The 21,924-nt window shown below is 34.7% G+C and overlaps 2 protein-coding genes and 1 long non-coding RNA gene across 5 annotated transcripts; 1 reads left to right on the top strand and 2 right to left on the bottom strand.

Moving 5' to 3' along the window:
- Positions 1-216: 216 nt before the first annotated feature.
- On the bottom strand, positions 217-7,789 carry LOC116772607 (intersectin-1). 2 transcript variants are annotated; one of them, XM_032664840.2, is made up of 5 exons: positions 7,432-7,789; positions 3,981-4,377; positions 3,272-3,425; positions 1,880-2,031; positions 217-1,778 (listed from the first exon to the last, which is right to left on the bottom strand). In XM_032664840.2, exons 1-5 carry the CDS (start codon positions 7,562-7,564, stop codon positions 218-220), a joined length of 2,397 nt encoding a protein of 798 aa, XP_032520731.2. In that variant the 5' UTR covers positions 7,565-7,789; the 3' UTR covers position 217. The 2 variants fall into 2 exon arrangements, with proteins under 2 accessions (XP_032520731.2, XP_061378289.1); XM_061522305.1 differs by lacking the exon at positions 7,432-7,789 and adding an exon at positions 7,225-7,372.
- A 1,220-nt stretch (positions 7,790-9,009) lies between these two features.
- LOC116772258 (splicing factor 3B subunit 3) lies at positions 9,010-16,711 on the bottom strand. 2 transcript variants are annotated; one of them, XM_032664361.2, is made up of 17 exons: positions 16,546-16,707; positions 16,048-16,294; positions 15,614-15,784; positions 15,321-15,515; positions 14,637-15,111; positions 14,198-14,355; positions 13,940-14,116; positions 13,211-13,518; positions 12,780-12,935; positions 12,415-12,599; positions 12,060-12,226; positions 11,545-11,749; positions 11,213-11,352; positions 10,639-10,862; positions 10,089-10,536; positions 9,635-9,909; positions 9,010-9,194 (listed from the first exon to the last, which is right to left on the bottom strand). In XM_032664361.2, the coding sequence occupies exons 2-17, from the start codon at positions 16,271-16,273 to the stop codon at positions 9,054-9,056; spliced, it is 3,651 nt and encodes a 1,216-aa protein (XP_032520252.1). In that variant the 5' UTR covers positions 16,274-16,294; positions 16,546-16,707; the 3' UTR covers positions 9,010-9,053. The 2 variants fall into 2 exon arrangements, with proteins under 2 accessions (XP_032520252.1, XP_032520253.1); XM_032664362.2 differs by lacking the exons at positions 9,010-9,194; positions 9,635-9,909; positions 10,089-10,536; ... (4 more) ...; positions 12,415-12,599; positions 12,780-12,935 and adding an exon at positions 13,636-13,683 and having other exon boundaries at positions 13,380-13,518; positions 16,546-16,711.
- Positions 10,765-11,689, top strand: LOC133319081 (uncharacterized). Its single transcript, XR_009752780.1, has 2 exons — positions 10,765-10,894; positions 11,065-11,689. It is a non-coding gene; the product is annotated as an uncharacterized LOC133319081 (long non-coding RNA).
- Positions 16,712-21,924: the final 5,213 nt, after the last annotated feature.

Here is a 21,924-nt window from a genome sequence, read left to right as displayed (position 1 = left end):
AATGAGACCAGCTTTTACGAAAAACGTGGGTTAGTCTATACAGAAACTACGACGCGACACAAGTGATAGCGAACATCGATTAAATAGCTGACGGTTCCAATAGATACCAACCGCTGGATCAATATTATTCACTTGATTTTATTGTATTATTGCACGCAATATTCTTAAGCTAGATTTTAATACTAGATAAGCTTGTTTAAAATATATATATATATATTCACAATCTTATTTTCGATTTATAAATATCCGCTTGGTCTTTAGGGGAAACATTTGTTTTAAAAAATAACTTATCATTATCTCTCTTTGGGTTATCCAAGTCGCTTAAGCTGCATCTTGTGGTTCTGTCGTGTACATCATCGAATGACATTTTTCTACTTCCATACTTGTCGTTTATAAATTTTTGGGACAAAGTAAGCCTTTTTAAGGAATTCGTTTGAGAGAGTTCCTTCGTTGCACTTTTATCGTTTCCTGTTATCTGACTCAGGGATGTAAATTCTGGAATTCCTTTATTTGAGACCTTGTAAGCTGTTACTGAGAGATCTTGATTAACGCGTTTATTTTTCCAATGCGACTGGCTCAATGAGTTACGTTGTTTCAGGCTGACGCTTAATGTTTTATCGCTTCTTGTTTGCGGGCTCGGTGATCGGCTATCCTCGCTTGAATGTGACGAATAATGTCGGACCTTTCTTTTTTGTACGTAGAACGGATCCTTCTCACTTTGTTTCTTGTATTGCGCTATAGGTTTATTGGCTCCCCATTTTGGACGGCTTTCTATATCTTTTTTAAACCTTTCCTCTGACCTGAGACGTCTTTCTTTTTTGGTGGAAATGCGGTGAGATTCTTGAGGAGCATTTTCATCTATATTAGGATAATCCTTGTCTATACTTCTTTCTTTTTCGTCATTGTCTTTGCCAAAGGCAGAAGAGCACAGCTTATACGGATCAGTTTGAGTATAGGCGTCTCTCGTTCTAAGTGTTCGATATTTCCTAGGCGTAAGAATTTTTTCAATTTCTCCCATATCACCGACATGCGATGAATTTAATAATGACATGGTACATATATTTTTATTTTGAGGTACTAAAACGGCTAGTTGTATATTGTTTGTTTGGCAATTAACGATATCAGCGGTATTAGTAATTCCGATTGGCACAATATTAAATTGATTTTCTGTTAAAGATAAAGGGGCCATGTTGTGAATAAATAAATTCAAATTGCTCGCCGTTAGTGACCTGGGAGAGTTGAAAGTTGAAGTTTGTTGAGAATTATTTTCCTTCTTTTCGCTAGTTGTTGATTGAACGTTATAAGTTCTGTGTGATTTTGTGGGACTGCATGACTTAGTTGGACTGGGCAATTCTTCTGGTGGAAGTGATTCGTTCTCTTTGTCACTTGGATTACTTTTTTCATTTGAATTATTTAAACACGCCATTTTTCTATGGTAGTTAAATCTTTTTTCTTTTTCTTGTCTTGCTTTTATTTCAGCATCTTCAAGGGCCTTTTTAAGCGTTTCTAATTTACGTTGTTCTTGAAGTTGCTTTTCTATATTTCGCTTATTTTCTGCTTCTAATCTTAATTTATCTTCTTCTTGTTGTCGTTGAATTCTCAACTCCTCTAATCGCTCTTCTTTTATTTTTCTCTCCCTCTCTTCTTGGCGTTGTTTTTCCCGTTCTTCGAGTTGATTTAATATTGCGGATTGTAGTTCAAGAGCTTTCATACGTTTGCTTTCTCTTTGAGCTTTTATTTCAGGTTCAATTGGTACATTTTGTCCTCTGAGAAACGATCTAAAAATTCATCTATGATTAAGTTACTTGTTTATACATTGCATAAATATATGCAATGTATATGCAACACATAGCATTAAATATCATAACTTATAACATACCTTCCTTCATCACTTCCATGTAAAGAAGATCGATCACAGTCTAAACCTGAATTTGTAGAGCTTTGGTCGACAATAATTACATCAGATGCTCTTTCAATCATATTAAGGCCACGTTCCAACCACGATGGAGTGCCTTTTTTTTGATTCGGCATCTGAAATATAAAAAAAATCAGTTTATACTTCAAAATTAAATATTTGAAATGTAAAGTAGAACATAATTTGTTTTGAATGTACATGTTTGGCAAAAATAGTTTACTCCCACGGCTTCGTCCACGTGAATATCGGTATTTGGTTCAGAGATTCGTTAATAATGTCATACTTAAAACAAAAACCTATGGAAACCAACTGCCAGCGCCATATATAGTCTGTGACAACTGACATGTGACCTTAGACAAAACAGTATATAGTGTTCCTTGCAAAACTACACAGAATTTTTAAAAATTGTAACCTATAATTTGTAGTTTAGAAAGAAAAACATTCTTATGTCTAAACTACAAGTTACTTGAAATTTTCATTAAAATCCGTTAACTTGTTTCTGCGTAAAAGTGCAATAAACTTCCGCATTTCCTCACAAAGTTTTGCATTTATTATTAAAAGAAAATTTTAATTTTATAAAGAAGATTTAACGGTTTATTATAAATAAATTTTGCAAGGGTGATTTATTAATATTCTGAAATTTTCAATGGTACGCAATTTTAATGTAATTTTATAAGTAAGCGATTACTAAATAATCAAGTCGCGTTTACTCCACGAGGGTTTTCCATAGCAAGTTATAGAATGTATCTGTCAAATGTCAGTTTGATAACGATGAGAATTTGAAGTTTGTATGTACATATGTATAACACATTAGACCTCGCTATGTATTGTACTCATTTTATGGGTAGTTGTAACTTAGTGGGCCAATAAATCATAACATTATGAGATCTAACACTTTCGCGAGTTTTATTCATTTAAATGGAACTAATATTATTCGGATATACGGCGCGTGCTTTATTTTTGTAAAAAAACGATATACTCCCGACGTTTCGGATACTTTTCAGCAACCGTGATCACGTGATTCATTTAAATGGAATCATAACATTCATGGGATGAAATAATCACTGCATGCTTTATAAGTAAGATTATTTTATAATTTTCTTTAAATTAAGTAAATCATGCTGTCGATGACATTTTGTACAACTTAAATAAATTTCTTCGTGTATTTAAACGACACATTTTTTCGATTACAGATCAGAATGAGATTGAATATTTTTGTTAATTTCCTTTATTGTTAGATTAATGACTACTAAACGATATTATTATATTATGACAATGTTGAAGGTGCATTTAATGATATCAATGTATCAACTGTCAAGGTGTATCGAGTTAAGTGGCTTGTATATAGTAACATACCTGTGGTAATCTAGCCGTGGGGGCTGTCGGTTCCCATAGTCGTCCTGTGGCGACCCCCCGGTCTCCCCAGCGAGGCCTTCCTTCGTCCACCCCGGACGTACTCCGAGCCGACAACGCCCCGTCTGTCATACCAGACCGACCACTTGAAGGTTTCCTATGTCGTATATTAAATTAAATCAATAGTAACTCGTTACCACTTTTTTGATGTGTGGGAATTTTAAGTTGTTTTGATTTATTTATAATATGTATATTATGTTGCACGAATTAAGAAAACATTTTTATCCGAATACATACTTTTGATAACGAATATATCTTAACGTACGTATTACAATTAAGTAATTATTTGATTAATAAATTGGTATTAAGGTTGTCGGTGGCTATTGTTAACGAACAATGACCGACCGGCAAGGTATAATCGCCGTCGGCGCGGCGTCGCCACCGGGCTGCGTGTGGAAAATTAAAAGTAAGATGCCCTCGATTCGGAAAATAAATAGGTTTCCAGACACGGCTTTTCATACAGTTTCTATTTGAATATAAAAATATGAAAAAAAGTTATAACCACTGAATGATTTATAATGTTATTCTTGGTAATGTTTGCGGTTAAGTTTAAAAATATACCTAATGCTTGACCTATCGCAATAGGCCAATATTAGCGTGAGTATTCTAATCTATACTTCTAACACTGGTTTCAGAGTTTAATCCTTATTACCTGTTGTCGTTTCCATTTTGCTGCCACGCCACCACGGGGTTGTTATTGCCCATGTCATAGAAGGTTCCACATTGGTTCATGTTGTGTTGATTGACAGTTTCACTTCCGTAACCAGAGGTGTCACCTTCCGCGTCATCGTCGTAAAATGCAAATCTCTTTGCAGCAGAAACATTACGATTTATCGTCTCTTTTGCTGTTTTGGTGTCGTCTTGTTTTTTGACTTGGACGTTATGGATCGGTGGTAGACTGGGGCTTCTCTGTCGATGGATCGGCTCTTGGTATTCGAATGAAGACTGTTTATGTAGGTCCAGCGAACTCGCAAATTGATTTCGTATTTGCAAACGGTTAGCATACCGCTCTCCCGAGCCCCAGGGAAGGTAAAGATGTGACATCTCTTCTGATAAAAAATTACAACTGTATTAAAAAAAATAAGTTTAAAAGTCAATGCAATGTTAGCTGTATTTCGTGTCACAAGTCATTTTAGAATGAGCCATTTCTTTAAACGGTAAAGAATGCCTCTAAGAAATCCCCTTTAACAACGTTACCTACTTTAAGTTTTGTCGATAGATCGTAAGTGGAGCAAGGAAAAGAAATAATATGAACATGTAGACTTATAGTGATGAGTTTACCGATACCTATCCAGAATAATTAAATACATATACCGATAAATTCGTTTACGTGTTCGACTGTGATTTGATTAAAAAAGTTCTTAGAAATTCTAGTTCGTTAAACTCGTCTTTTCGCGCTCTTCAAGAATTCCCTAGCTAATTGCATTCCTTTAATATTGACATTTCATACATATATTTGAGGTTTTAATCGATTTTTTTGTTTATATAAAATATTTTTTTAACAATAATACACCAGGAAAAATAAATATTAATAATGATATACTCTTAACTAGCGCATTTGCTCTAATTAGCAGGCATATAAGAACCCAAAAAGATTATCTTAACGCCGAGCCGAGTTGCATATTTCGTTACCCGATACGCTTTCACGGGCAATAAATTCACGAGTGTGATGTTTTTAATTCATTATATTAATTCTACGTCAGCTTTTATATAATATTAACGGTCACTTTGTTTGTTATATATGTGGATAAATTATACGAATGTCTGATAAATGTTAATTTTATTTTATCTGTTACGAGATTCTACTAAAAATAAAATTCTTTATATAAACACATATATCTAAATAAAATGGTTAGCGTTATATATAATCCTTAAGTAAAAGACCTAATTGAGCCATTCCCACATCAGCCAAATCTAAATAAAAAGTCTCATTTAAGATTATTATGTAATTCGCTTTTTAATTGCCTTAGTACGGTTTACGGAAGATTTTATCTTAAATTTAAACCCCTACCTAAAGTTTAAACGATTTATTTAGTCTATAAATTGAAGAAAATATGCATATCGCTGACAATTTATGGATAAAATAAAGTTTTAGGTTTCGATGAAAACATGATCTAGTGTTTGTTATTATACTGCCAGGATTTCATATATAAGTAAAATAAATTTCGTTGGAATAAATTAATTATGTGAACAATATTTTATAAAACAATAATTATGTTTATTACTTTATTTATATACTTTTTATAACATTGATTTATGAAATTATAAATATATTATGTCATTTCACAGACGCTCATATATGACGTTATATAATATAAGTTAAAAGTGACACAAACAGTTTTAGTCTCTTCAACAAACCCGTTCTTAGAAAAACATCCATAGATAATAGACAGTTTGCTCTAAACATGGAAGGCTTGACATTAATATTAATTAGTATATATATTTAGTATTGATACACATTATACAATTTTGTCAGAATATCTGACGTAATATTATATTTTGAAAAATGTTTTAATTGTAATACATTTACGTTTTTAGATAAGGAAGTCATTATCTCACTATAAATACAATATATTTAGCAATTTATGTATGTATATATAGCGGGAACAAGTATCAACTGTCCGTTATGTTCTAGCGGCAAATCCATTACTATTTCATTAATGCTCCTAGTTCATTGGCATTAAGGTCATCGATATTCAAAACACCTTTGATGTAAACCTTGAACTTCCATAGATTATATATATAGCGGGTGAGGTTTTGTCTTTGATGTGTCACGGTGTAATGAAAAAAAAAAATACAAAAGTATAGCAGATAAAAAATTAATTGTCATTATGGTGAAATCGATAAACTTCTATTATTTGACTTGCTTTTAAATATACTAAATTTTAGTTGGAAGACTGTTTTACTTTTTTATTTAGATGGCTCTAAGCTTGACTAAATGGTATTAAATTATAAATGTGGATGAGGTGTTCGCTGTGAATAAATCATAAATGTCTTTTGTGTAATGAATATAACAGACTCGTAACTATCTTCCTTGTAATTGTTTATCACTTTAACCATATGTCATGAATTATTTAAATTAATTATTAAATACTAAATAGTTTATGTAAGCTATTGTTTTCCTATAAGGTAACGTAGTCCAAAAACCACCTGAAATATTGGTTATATTGGATAAATCGTTCTCTTAAAATGAAAAGCAAAAAAATTCCCTCTTTCGTAACTTTAAATTGTGGATTGCTTCAGTGAATGGTTTTTATAACTGCCATTCCGGAAACAAGTGCTGACCATTTGTATTTTAACAAGGCAGGAAATGACACAATAGCGTTTTTGTCTCTTCAATAGTATTATTACCTTTATAATTGGAGAACTGGTTACTCCTGGCTTTTATTTTGTACGGTGAAATTGTTTGTATACACAACTTATAATATATATTTATATACACTTTCTAATTACGAAGCATATAGTGTTGTGGATGCGTGATCACACAATTACTCGAATCTTTTACCAGAAAATTTTTATAGAGATCAAAATAGTATAGATTTCTAAACTGCGAAACAAAATTTAATTGCTCGTTGCTAAAACGATAGTTAATATATTTGAATCCATTTCGTGTTCCAGTCATATGATATTTATTAAGAAATAGTTTCTAATAATATTAATGTCTAATTGAATAATAAAAAATATCAATGTTGTTGAAAAAAAATAAAATTAATCTATAGTCTACAAAAACAATTAAATAATTTAAAAAAAAAATAGGTAAATAAATAAATAACTCTTAAATATATAAATTAAGTACTACAGAATGTAAAGCTTATATTTTTAATGCTATGGTTTTAGATGTTGTTTATTTTAATAAATATATGAAACATTTGTAAGTATATTTTATAAGTACGTACCGCACTTCACATAAACAATCCTTACGCGTTATTTTTAACATAAACTTAATATAAGAAACACTTTGTGGAAATGAATTTATTTCGCAATTCGTTGCAAAAATGCTGCGGTAAAGCAAGCGCGCGTGCTTAGATCGACCACGCAATTAAATATAATATGGTCAACCACGCAACGAGCGACCACGGACCGTTCATAAGCGAGATACGTACCTCTCTCCTGAGCCCACTGCTGTTTCTTCTGCTGAACTAGTGATACGGATTTGCCGACAGATAGCATTGCACAGTAATATACATTCCACTTTCTAATATTTCGTATTGCACTCTGTATTCCTACCAACCGCATTTACAATGCACCGGCTAATGAGTGCTCCGGAGTGCTTTTTAAAAGGCTAAGAGCAGACGCCCGCGCACAGGTGGCTGGGCGTCGCGGTTCGATTCACTCGCATTCATCGTTGGCGAGCTACATCAGTCTCACTGGTTCGTATGTAAAATATTACAAGTCTGACCCAAAACAAACCGCCCGCCCCCGTCCGACGTCGTCTAGACGTTTTCAGCCATTACTGTTTCAGAGGTTAGCACGCTATGTGAAAACTTCAGGCGAAAGCCTCAGAAAGGCCCACGGTCGATATTATCGTCATAGTAACGATTGTTTTACGTTTATGAAAGGAAATGTTACTCTTCTAATTTACATTTAGGCCACCACTTATGACACAGATTATGGTTTGGTGTGATTGCTATTCCTTTATTATTTTAATTGTTGCAGTAAAGCCAAGCCGGTTATTTACAAGTGTTTTATGCTTTTCTAACTTAGCCGATAAAAGTGAAATATGGATTTACATAGTATATGACACTCTTTTAGTTGTATATTATTAAGTACTTTTTGTCTACACGAGTTTATTAAAGAACTTGTTATAAATGTTTCAGGGAATAATGTATGAAGTGTGTACGATTTATTATTGTTCCATCTTCAAATCACATTTGGTTTCTGTTTTTTAATGTACAATGAGAGAATAATGGGATGAAAAACGAATTAGGGTGTTTGTTTTTGTGTACCTCGGCGCTATTATAGTCTTGATTCTTAAAGTTCGGCGTTTTTTCTAGTAGTTTCCTGCAAAATGGTTGAAGCCAGTAATTATAGCTCTCAAATAAAAGTTGATACCCAGACGTTGCAATCCCTAACCTAATATAGTTTCAGTATTATAAATATTTGTTACATTATAATTAATAGCTATTTATATTATGCCACTTAAATTTAGTATTAGGTTCCCACAACCTTGTCCCGGCGACGTCCATTCATAGGGACATTAATTTTATTAATTATAATTAGTCATAATAATAATTATAGTACATTATAATTAAAAGACGCCACTTGTAACAAATATCTACCCAAGTTCCTCCTTTTACGTCTTCCTAATATTAGCGTACCCATTTATTCAGCTCACTGAGCTGCGCTTTTTTTTGTTTATTTTAGAATTGTAATCTATTTACCATCCGGGAAAATTAATTTTTAATTGCCGTAATTTTGCTAAAATTTCCTTTTATGTTGCGACTAAGATAAGTGAAATTTCGAATGTTCACACGTACATGTATTGTAACCGATAACGCTTATGCTGACCTAGCTTATTTCTTGTGAATAACGGACATGTTTTATCTTGCTTAATATTTGGTAAAATTCTTAACTCATTTGCTCGAAACAACCAAAAACGTCGCCTGTAGTATGTATATACATATATGAATCAGCGAATAAGAGACCTAAAATGAATATTGGTTTTGACAAAAAAAAGAGTCTTCTTATTTTAATGTTTATTAATGAACTTATTAGCACACAAAACTTAAAAGGCGTATCTAGTTCTGATGTCCTCCAGCTTCTTGGACACCTCGGCCGGAGTTCGCTCCAGGTCTCCGGCGATGGCTTTCTGTTTCGCCGGCTCCAGCGAGTTGAACTGTTCGCAGAGATCGCCGTCTATCACATTCTGTTGAAATAAAAAAGAATATAAGGCATTAATAATAATTACATTTGAAACAACTTCCTTATATAGCCGAAACGTTCATGATATTTGTCCGTTCCCTAGACTACGGCGACGGTACAGCCGCCGCCGACTCTCGGGACCGTCCGCGGGGCGCGCCCGCCCAGCGTCAGACCGACGCCGGCTTGGTCGCGGGGAGCCGCTACTTGCTCTACCAAAGTTGTAACACACCTGCCTTACACAGACAGCTGCTGACTTAACTTTGGACTGACCAGTCAGTCAGTCAGTCCACCAGACATTTTTCTTATTGATTATACAAAAGTACATTTTATGGTATTCATTATTTTACTTATATAAATGTAAACTATGCCCAATATAGATTATGTATTAGTATGTGCACAAAAAAAAAACATACATACATATACATATTTATAGAGTAATCTCACCTTTACTGGATAATAGTAGCTTCTGAATGACAAGTGGTCTCGTCCGCACAGAGGTGAGTTTTCACTCCTCATGTGCATTTCAAGGTGCTGGAAGAAGTCGTGATCTTCCCTGGAGGTGAACGGTAGGAACACTCCCAGTGCTCCGCTCACTGTGGCGTACAACAGCGCCTCCGAACCGCCCGGGATTAGAGTAGCTCTTTGCAAAGACGTCACAGTCTCTCCAACGTGGAAATTAACAGTGATGTCACCCTTTTGAGACGCTCCATTCAGAAGACCTGCGAGAAAACTCCGGTTAACAAACAAAATATCGATCACACATCGCTGGTAAAATTTTTTTTTCTCAGAGTTAGAATACGGTAATCAAATGTTTTCATAAGTCTAGCATGTGTTATTTTAATTCGTCTCATCATTTAAATCGCACAAAAAATATTGAAATCATTTTTGTGACACGAACCTCTGTCCCAGAGCGCTTTGTTTCCAGTCGGATCCTCATCCACATCGTCGCTCACAGACTGAGGCAGTCTCAAAACGGCTACGTTGCCAAACTTGTCGGCCATAGCGACCGTGTCGTAGTCTAGGATACAAGTGTTGGTGATCCATCTGGGATTGGTGTCGTCGGCGAAAATAATCAGCTGGTTTTCCCTCTTCTTGTATTTAACACAGAACACGGATTCTTGGACGTCCGATACGAATATTCTCTGCCTTATAGTTTTGATATCCGCTATGAGGTTTGGAATGTGTCTGTTTTCGCACTTCCGTAATAATTTCCTTCTACCAATGTCGTACAACCTCAACATCCGCCCCACTCCTGCTAGCAGCTTGCCATTGAATGCCGCCAACGCTCCAGGGTATTCATCTATTGGAGTTTTATGTACCAATTCCAATTTCCCAGTATTATAAATCTAGAAAAGTGAAAATTTTCATATAAGAAGTCATTAGAAATATACATACATTCAATATTATTGTGAGTTTTAATACTATGAACTTGAAATGTATGGCAGTACCTTATAAACATGTAGACTGCCCTCAGAGCAGCTACGTGGTGACAGCAGAGCGTCCTTGGCAACCCCTACTACTAGATGTGGCGTGTTGTCAGTGAGAGCGGCCCATCGTACTACACACAAAGACACGGCCGCCTCGTTCTGTTCCAGCGGTAGCAGACACACAGTGCTACACCCGCCCACGCCGCCACTCATGTCCAGTATACGGATCTGAGACGCCCACATGCCTGATGGAAAATTATTTAGCTTTAAATTTCAGGTCTGAACGAGTTTCACTTAAAAATTTTTCACTGGTCAAAGTAATTCGAAAGAAATAATATTTGTTGAAGAGAAGCAAGGTCGGGCAATTTTTTTCAACACTCATGGATGCATGTTAACCCCGTTTAATAATAATAGGTAGAAGAAATTTAATTTTAATATTGTTTCCAGTGCTTGAATCAAACCACTCACAGAAATAGTCTGGGATTAACGCACGGAGTTCATCTGGCCACACCCGATTAGAGTCGGACAGTTCCAAGACTTATTCCGCTCTTGCCCAGAGAATGTGGCCACGTGTTATACGTAAAAAAATATTTACCGGCACCAGCTTTCGGGGAAGAAAATATATTTTCTGGCAACACATCTGAAAGGAACGCGTCGGCCATTTCATTTGCTAGTTGTTGTTCCTCGGGAGTTCCCCCAGCAGCAGCTTCTCTCATTTCTTGTGCCATTTGCACTCTAAACATAATATATATAAAGTTAAATATATATATTTTTTTGTTAAAGCGTAAACATTTCTAGAACGTAGGATCAGTACTGCAGGTTATTCAACAGTTAATTTCAGTAGTATTTTGTGTGATTTTTTGTCATCATTAAGAAATGTATTATTAATAGATAATTAATGTATATCTATGTAAATAATATATTAACCTTCTTTGCTTCTTCATTTCTTCAGTGTAAGCATTGTGGTCAGTCTCCAAAACTATTATGTGATTGTTATCACTATTTATAACAAACTTTCTTGGTGTGTAATCTAATTGTTGGAATGTTTGATTGAATACAGCGCCCAATTTTTCTAGGGCTAAAATTCTTAGTGTATTTGATGAAATGGCCACTATACCCTCGGTACATTGTTCTGAAATTAAGAAAATTATTATTAATATGAAATCCATTTTAAAATGGTATACACTAAAGAAAGAATTCAATTAAGAGTGTCCACGGCATGGTTTTGCCACCTTCACAGTCTGAGTGACTCCAGTTTGGCTATGGAATATGCCGAGTGCCAACCTCAACCACTAGTGGGAAATCAGCATGATCTACGACGTTGTGGGCCTGTCACTGCATAGTACAGCTACACACCACTATTAACAAAGCACAGCCCGAAGGCCACGCTTTGAAAATACGTCGATAATATTAGTTTTAAATTTAAGGATGAGTTTACTCACCAGAGCTAAATCCCGCAGCATACTCCAGACATTCATATGACAATGGCGTTAGATGGAATCTGTTCTGATATTGATAACCGAGCCATGTCCTCGAAGACACAGCCAGCACTGCTTCCGCTGACTGCACTCTAACTTTGAAAAGTTTCACAGGGCGAGATCCCAGGTATCTTAAAAGAAATGATTCATGTAAAAACAATTCTACAGCTTGATAAGTCTATATTATGCGAGTATATTTGTTCAGATCTGGTTAATGGGTCGTCAAAGTATTTCAGATGAAACACGGAGCGTAATTTTTACATCATTACAAATTTGCTTTAATAATTAGTGTTACTAAACTAAAATTTTCAAAAATTACCTTGTTCTCGTATCAGCTAAATCACCACTAACAGAGTCCAGAGTTGTACGTAGTAATACTCCATTACTTAAGCCAATGTTAAGGTGTAAAGCAGATTTGGCACCAGACTCAAAGGGTTGATCAACAATACACAAGGACTCGGGGCTGGCAGGCAGGGCTTGCATTGAACGAGGTGCTAGACAATCCTGAAAAATAAATGAGCTAAGTATGTTGTTTTCTAGAAGAGGTATGCCTCAATTGCAATATATTTTCAGATATTTGAGAATAACGCATATTAGGTGATTGTAATCATATATGTCAGGGGTGTCCTTTTATCATCATACAAGAAAAATAAGCTATTAGTATAAGAAATCCATGTAACTCACAGCAGGATCCAGTGAAATAATTCTGACAGTATTGTCAACTAAACCAACAGCTAGGAACCAAGCTCTCTGTTCTCCAGTAGCTACTGATCCCAGTGCCATACAGGATACATCAGATGATAACTTCTTTCGTTCAGTGTACTCATTCAATTGGCCAGTCTACAAATAAAATACAAATTTAGAAATAATTGCACAAATAAAACAATAAATTTTATTTTGTCCATGGCATGGTTTTGCCACCTTCAAAGTTTAAGTAACTCCAGTTTGGCTATGGAATATGCCAAGTGCGAACCTCAACCACTTAGTGGGAAATTAGCATGATTTGCGACGTTGTGGGCCTGTCACTGCATAGTACAGCTAAACACCACTCTCATAAGATTCTGCCCGAAAGCCGAATCTTATAAACACGTCGGTAAAAAAAAAAAAACACTCACCGGGTCCATTTCAAAGTACACCAGTTCACCTCCAGTCAGTGCTATGACAACTTGTCTTTGATTGACGGCACATTTCACAATAGACTTCTTGCCGGGTGCCTTCCACTCGTTAACTCGTTTGTCAGCCCGGATATGTCTTATACCATCAGGATATACTTGAACCAATGCATCACTTCCAAGTGCGTGGCAGCTCAATGTCGGTGTGGTTCCAAGAAAACCAGAGTCCGTCACCTCTTCCACAGTTTCACCGATAGATAGCACCAACGTAGCGTTTACGAAACTCACTATGATGTATGAATCATAGTCATCTGTAACCAAAAGAAAACAGGATGGTAAAACCTAAGCTAATGGGTTGTTTTGTTAATGAAAAAAAATCCAAAAATTTGTTGTCAGCAGGCAGCATGGCATTGTCTTCTTGGTCCTACCTGTTCTATTGAGGAGTTCCATTTGACATGTTCAACGCCATGTAGATCCTGAAAAGAAAAACCACTGGTGTTTATGTATGACAAACAGCCAGGGTTTTATTAGTAACTTGTTGATAATGAGGAGCTTTCATATGTGGTTGTTTGGATAGCGTCACAGTATATCAGTAACACGGACCAATGATTTTAATCATCAAGCTCCATATAGCTTTATTATGTATGATAGCAAGCACAATTTTTTGGAGACCTAGTCGTATATATTAGCTTGTACTATCAACATTTCTACTGTTATAGTTATGTAACTCACCATCTTTGTGCCGTCGCACAGTCCATACTGCATTTGGTGAACCGGGTAGTTCTGATACAGCCATCTCTGCTACTTCTAAACCATGTCTTAAGGCTCTCAGTGAAGATCTTGGTCCTCTACCACATGCTAAATACACTTGAGGTGTATCTTCACCAGTTAAGTCTGCCACATGGCAAGCTAAAATAATATAATCATTAGACAAAAATCAAGATATTGCATTCACACTTGATATTAAAAATTCATTATTTAGGTCCATACCTAGTATGGGTGAGAGGGAATCCAATTCATCAACCAGCACCAAGTTCCTGAGAGGTCGGGGAGCAAAGAAAAATGTGTCTCCTTCCTCTAATGGCATTGCAGAACTGAATTCTGGTTCATCATCTTCATCACCCAAGTGTGCAATTTGGTATAAGTAGCTGCAAAGCAAGACAGCAATATAGAAAAAAGGCAAAATTTCTATGCAATGGAGTTACGTATATACAATTCCGAAACTTTAAAATTTGTATAGATTAAGTTGAAAGTAACGGTTGTTCGTCTCATATCAGTGTGCACTCTCCTCATATGGAAAGGGAGGACCTTGGTTCAGAGATATATGCTCTAGCATTTTTTGTCAGTGTCTTTAGAACAGTCTAATAACACATGTTCCAATGCATAGACATATAATGGATATATATTTATAGAAAAAAATATAACTTACTGGTTGCCAAATTCACAAGCAACGAAAAGAAATCCAGTCTTCAGAACGCACATAGCAGTTGCAACTGGTACAGTATCAAAGTATTTCAGTTTAATTTCTGTCACCATATCTTCATCAGTTTCAATAGTGATTTTAAATATATCACCCTGTTCAGTTTGTGCCAGGAAAAAGAACATTGATTTTGTCTTGTGTGTGGCCGAGCAGACAAAGATCATACCCCTTTCTGGGTCGTCTAAATCATTTCTCCTTCTAGGAATAGGACATCTAATATCATGCTGGTCTCCCAAATTTTTGTAGGTTAGATAATTTTCTGAACAGATAAGTACACCCGACGGGCCATCATTACCACCAGGTACCGTTATAAGGAAATTGGCATGTTCTTCAAGAGGTTCTGAATATTTTCTTACTACATGATTTAAACCCAGATCCAGCTCATAAAATGTTAATGTCTGCTGTGTCTTTTGAGCTGCTTCCCCTGTAACAACACAATACTGTCAGACTTAGATGAAAAAGAAAAATATTGTAATCTAATGAAGATGATATCATATGATGAGGAATATAAAGTCACTGCCAATCATAAACACGGACCTCAAAAAAATCACACTAATATCGAAATATTTGTTTTTTTAAGATGTATAATTTCTATTCTTTTATATATATATATATATATATATATACACATACCTGTGGGATCAGAGTCTGCCTCTTCATAGTCTATCTCCAAGCAAGCAAACATGGGGTTTTCAAAGCCAACATCAACTCCCACCATGTGGTATACTAATGTGTTAGATTTGTGAGCTTCCAGCGGTGACGAGATCGTTAATCTAGCTTCAGCATCTCTGTTCAAAATGTATACCAATTTTTGCTTTTCAATTGCACCTAAAATAAGAATAAGTTAATCATTCGTGCTTTTAAAAAGAATAAAGTTGAAAGTATGTCATATGTATAAGACTAATTATTATTTAAATTCAACATACCTATCATAACAGCTCTGCCTTTCGGATCAATTGCTAGGTACTGCCCTGGTACTATTCTTCTACATCCCGATTTCCCAAATGTCTCTTGGTGTACTTTTTCGAGAATGTTCTTAGCAGGTATATATTCAAGTATAACAATGCGCCCCGAGTCAGATCCAACAACTATATAATCTGTAAATGAAGAGTATTTTTAGTTCAAAATTCATATACAATAAGCTAGTAACATCTTTACGTAAGTATATTTAATTGTACCAAGACGAGATACATCCCAGCAATTACTAAAATTACCAAGTGCGACGCGTTGGTCTCACTCTATGCATCTAGTTATACCACATACCTTCTAAAAGGCTATGGAGCAAGATAATGCAAATTAAAGTTACAAAGCGTTGAACCTGTATAACGTCAGAGACCACGTGGTTATTAAGGTTAATTACCTTTAGTGCCGCCGGTGAGTCGAAATGACATCATAGAACGAATGACGCCGAAAATCTCCACTTTCATTAAAGTGTGCACTTTTCCAGTATTTGGATCAGGTCTTAGCAATTCTAAAGTTTTGCCTCGAGATATAATTATTTCTTGCTGTTTCGTGCCAGAAAAATTACCATGCACGGCGTGCGAAATGGCCGTTGAGCCTTGCAGCGTTAAATTGTAAAGATACATTATGAATCGGTCTTATCCACTCTGGAACAAAGTGATGAAGTTAAATTTCAAGTAGAAGCACGTGGATCTGGAAATGGTCTTTAATAATTAATATGTTAAGCTCGTAACTGACGAAAACAGAATTATTTTGTGCTTTCGAATGGGTGAGCTTGATTATTTTGCACCTTAAAACGACCACAATAAATACTTAAGAATCTATGGTGGAGATACGTGGTGCAAAATACAATATACAAGATCTCGTTTATTATTAGATAATTCTCTTTAACACTTACTTGTACTGAATAAGGAACCGATTGCCGCACTGCGGCTGGATGTGTTTCTGTAATTCTGCTCGCACCCCTATGCGACGGCAAAATGGCCGACGCCGCTGGCTTGGATGCTAATGCACGCATCTTTCATTCACGAATAGATGAAGAGCGCCAACTGTAGTGACCAATCAAAATAGAGATAAATACGATATGGCGACCCATTATATAGGTGTAGTGTTGCCATAAACAGTATTTGGAAGAAATTCTATCATGCTACAACTCTATAGTCTGTACTAGTAGTATTAGGTTGGAACATTATAGCTATTGGACAACAGATGGCGCATAACTGTTTTACACGATACCAAATCCTGCCATCTATAATCACAAGTATTAACTTTTTTGACATGTTTAAAACATAGATGTCTGTAGTAGTCGAAAGTATTATGTTAGCTTTGTTTCTGATTATTGAAATTCCTTATGAAAACCGAAGCCGTTGAATTGAAAAATACAATATTTTAAGAAACCAGATGTTAGTTGTATTGTCAACTTACAGCAGTTCCTATATGAGTTAACGAGCTCAAGATAGTACAATGTACTCTCTGACATATGATTACGTCAAGTAGAAAGCAGAAGATACCTACTTCTGTAGCTTAATTTCATTCGATAAGTTAAATAGCTTGAAGCTCTTTATATTCTTCTCTTTAAATGTTGATCTGCAACTACAATATGGTTGTCATGGATGACGGTGACTAGAAACTACTTTCTATGGCACTAATTTAAACTTACACTTATCGTCACTCAAGAGTGTGACGTCAATAAACTGTTACTTTTGATTTTGATTTTGGATATTGTTACATTATAATTTAGGCGATTATTTAACATAATATAAACAATCTAAATAATACTTCGTTTAGAATATATAATACAAGTATAAAATTTTCCGTTTACAATTTTGAAGTTTTGTGTAGCGTGTCTTGTAAATGATAACAATAAATAAATACAATGAATAGTTAATAATTTCAAAAAAAAAAAAATTGTAAAGAGAAAAAGCACAATGAAAAACTATTACATATATACTTATACGTGTATTATATAAAACTTTTTAAAAGTAACTTAATTTTTATTATCTGCCTTGTAACCTTGGCATTAACCACGAACACCTGAAGCATTTCGGTGGGATTTAGCTCCGTGTTTGTACGCGCATTGTAAGGGCCGGTCCATTCTTCTTTTAATTCTATTTTGCTGCGCGGCATCACAATGTATCATCGCTGCGCGAGCGCACCTGAGTATTCGGACCCATTTCACTTTGAGACGCCGCGTTCTATATTGGATCATCAGTTGAATTTAATGTATTTTTTGAGTTTCGTCTTTTGAATATATTAACCTTGTACTAGATGTTGGCGTGCTTCTATATTGGTGACTTTTGTTTTCATATACTGTATCTAATGTAATACATTTTACATATTCAAATGAATAAACAGTATAACATTATTTTATATATATTTTTTACGTTATTATATTTATTTTAGTATAAAATAGATGTGTTATTCTGAAAATATTATAGAGTCTAGTTTTAAAACAGAAGCCGTGGCTGGTAAGGTTAACATTTAATATTTAAATGTAAAGGAGAGACAACATAAAGTTAGCTGGCAATCTTATTGTGTACCTGAGCATGAATCACGATGCAAAGCCGACGACCCTGCAACCTGCACGTGTGCGCCTCCACAACGGGAAAAATCTCACAATTACTGACAAACATGTATATTTTTGAGGGATTTTATATTGAATTATTATGTATAACTCATACATATAAAGCTTTTAGTCATATTTTATTATTCTACTATAGTAATTAATGATATAATCATGATTATTTATAGTTTTAAATTTGGCTTACGTACATTGTATATTTAAAAGTACACGTTAAATTGTATTGGATATATATTTTTATGTACTTTACTATCAGTTGTTAGCCAATTATTGATCAGATGGAAAAAGATTGATACTGAAACAAAACGACCTTCTTAACAAAAAAATAAATAAAAAAAAAATATATATATATATATTAGATCTACCAGTGATATAGGAAGATATAATAATATATGAAGGTCAAAAGCAAAGGTTAAGAGTTTTCAACTCACACTTACCTAAGACTTATAAAGACTTATTGGAGTTTCTATTTTGTGTTCATTAGATGGTATTGATTTTAATGCTCCATAGAATAAGACGCGTTCTGTGAAGGATAACAACTAAAATAATTCACAACTAAAAATATTCGTCAGATTACAATTCGTTTTTAAATTAACGACTGCGTATCGGAAATGTGCTTTAAATTTTTATCGTGTTGTTTTTTTTTTTTGCAGCATATATTTTTATCAGCAGTGGCGTTTAAATCAGCGGCAGGCATAGCTAATTAAGCGGCTTGTATCGCAGCTGCGATCTTGATTACACCAATTAGTCCTCATGGGCTCGAGCCTAGAGATCGTAAACACAGGGTATAAGTCCGTAGACCACCGCCGAGGACGCTAAGTAATTGATGCTATAGGTACATTAGTCACAAATTATGTATTTTTTATTTAATTTTCTTCCTACAGCAGAATCCAAGGTCCAGATAAATACGGATTCAGTCTTATCTAGCAATTATATAAAAATGATTTTTCAAAATACTCAATATTATGTGTTTTCCTTTGGTTTATGTATGTTATATAATGGTTTCATATGCAATTACGTACGGATGCATGCATTTATATGCAAACAGACACGATCACAACTACTGTCAATAATAGCATTGAGGCAACATTATTATGTTTGGTTTTGGCGCGTGGCATTGTACATAATGTTTTGTTAAACAGTTTCGTAGAATCACGGTGACTGTTATAACACTGATTGTTTAATTTTCCGAATGTCCTGTTTTGATAGACAACGTTATACGCTGTAATAACCGTAGACATAACAAATATATAAAGCTCAACACATTGCCCGTTGTCGAGGCGACTGTTGCGAGTTGAGCTAGTTAAAGTTAAACTTAAACGAAAACCGTCAGTTTTCAGTTTTCAGTTTTACAGTTTTCAGTTTTGATCGTTCCTAGCTCTTCATATAGCATACTGTATACATTAAGTTTTCCATTATACGTAATGGCAATAGTGAGTGAGGTACCTTGTCTTTCTTTAAAAATTTGCAAATACGTTTTGTGTTGAGGAATGCAATATAGACAGCCCTAAATCCCTGTGTAAACATTCCACCCCCTCCCTACTGGCGGGTAACTCAATATTTGGTGGCTGATCCGCTATAGGGTTGTATAATTAAACATTAATTTTTTTTATTCTCAAAAACATCGATGACGTGCTATTAAAGTAGCCTAATTTAATTAAATTGATTGATGGTTTTTTGATTTCAAATTCCGATAGAGTGTTAACGATTTTTTTATATTTTCAACTTTCTCTAATGTCAAATACGTTCTAGATTTTAGAACTTTAACTACTACCGTACGTGATTACCAAGATATTTATTTTCCAATGCTTTCCATACCCGCATTTCCACTTATCCGCAACCCTATTTTCCCCCAGCCCTGCCCCTCCTTAATAAAACATCTCGATAATGAAAAGTCAGACAGTCATAGAGGGTGGAATTTAACCCTCAGACCGGAGATGGGCCGCGTTATAGCGAAATTGTCTTTTATGGACTTGATCCGAACAGAGAAAATAAAACGATAGCACGGCCACCATTCGCAATAAATATCCTAATGACATGGAATCAGAAAGTATCTCTTGTGATACATATACAAAACGACGTATCAACCATAAAGTTATACATTGAAATTGATCGTTAAGTTATAATGAATAAGGGTGATATTTGTTTTATATAAAATTTAAAGGGGGGTATAGATGTATATTCGCGAGTTCGTTTGACATTCATTGCATTTTATTGAAGCCGGCACGTGCGTGACCACCTGTCCTCGATTCTGCACTTATAAGTTTGTTACATTAATGAGAACATGGAAATTATTTTAATATATTATCTGCCTTAATTATATTAACACGTAAAAATGATAACTTTATTGAATTTGTTGCGGCTAAAGTGAATAGTATGGACAAAATTGTTGCAATGTTAAATCAAAACCAGTACCGTCTTACCGAGTTAAGAAAACACTAGATCCTACAAGTTATTCTCGAGGTAAGTAATCCTTTCAGAGTCGAGATTATATTGAAAGGTACAGAGTTATAAAGCGACTACCTAGTATGGTTGGAAATCGAGACGGAGTCGCCAGCGTCACAACTAATGGGCACAAATTAATTCTAAACAAATAATCGATTCTAGTCTCGCTCGATGCAAATGGCCGGCGCCGGATACAGACCTCCCAGTGACAATACGATTGCTTCGGCGTCAATACGAATTCAAAATGGCGCCTCCTTACTTTATAGCCTCCCGCCATTGTAAGCGAGGTTTTATTTCAACTACTTCCCGTTGGTTACGTGGTACGATTAACATTTGATCACGATAAGCATTATTGTTAACTTTGAATTACAAATTCATATTATTCATAACCTTTAACTTCTGAATGTATTTCATTAAGACTATCTTTGAAACATGCGATACGTTTAGTTGAATAAAAAAACAATTTATTATAATTTATATAACAGTTAAGAATGTTCTCGGTGTATCTTTTTATATAATAATATATATGAATTCAGTTTTGTCATACATCATTAGATAATGTTAATTAAAACGTCCACAGACAACGTGACAAAGAAATTGCGAAATTAGAACAACGTTTGACCGCTCTAAAAATAAATAGTCATTAGTTCATTGCTGCCGATGTGTGAAATAAAATAGTCGTTTCGTGGGTCCACGACCGACCCCGGGTGATTGATAATAATTGAACCAATATCAATAATGAATATAAAATACGGTTGGATTAATTTATTGTTTAAATTTTTTTAAGTGTGACTCTGAAAAGATAGCATTTTTGATGCGCTATCTGATTAATATTTTAATTTTGAAGATAGTTACATCTAATAGTACATCTATAAAATTATTTTAAAGGTTCTAAACTAATAGATAGTTGGTAATTGGGTAACCGATAGACAATTTGTGTTAGCAACTCAATATTTCGATGTTATCTCACTGACAAATCGATCTGATGCTTATACGTTGAGATTGTTGAACTTTTACTATTCGTTTCACAAATGTCATTGTAGCCTGTGATGTCACTCTGGTGATCGTGATTGGTTATAACACTTAATATGTACAATAAATAGTACAAGTAAAATATGATTACTAGATAAATATTTAAATGAAACTAGTATTTATCGGATAAACTACGCGTGATTTATTTTTGTAAAAATCTACATACTCCCGACGTTTCGGCTACTTTTCAGCAACCGTGAAAAATACTACGTAGTTTCA

The sequence above is a fragment of the Danaus plexippus genome, chromosome 12 (genome assembly GCF_018135715.1).
Source record: "Danaus plexippus chromosome 12, MEX_DaPlex, whole genome shotgun sequence".
Lineage (NCBI taxonomy): Eukaryota > Metazoa > Arthropoda > Insecta > Lepidoptera > Nymphalidae > Danaus > Danaus plexippus.
This window is presented reverse-complemented; position numbering and strand designations above follow the sequence as displayed.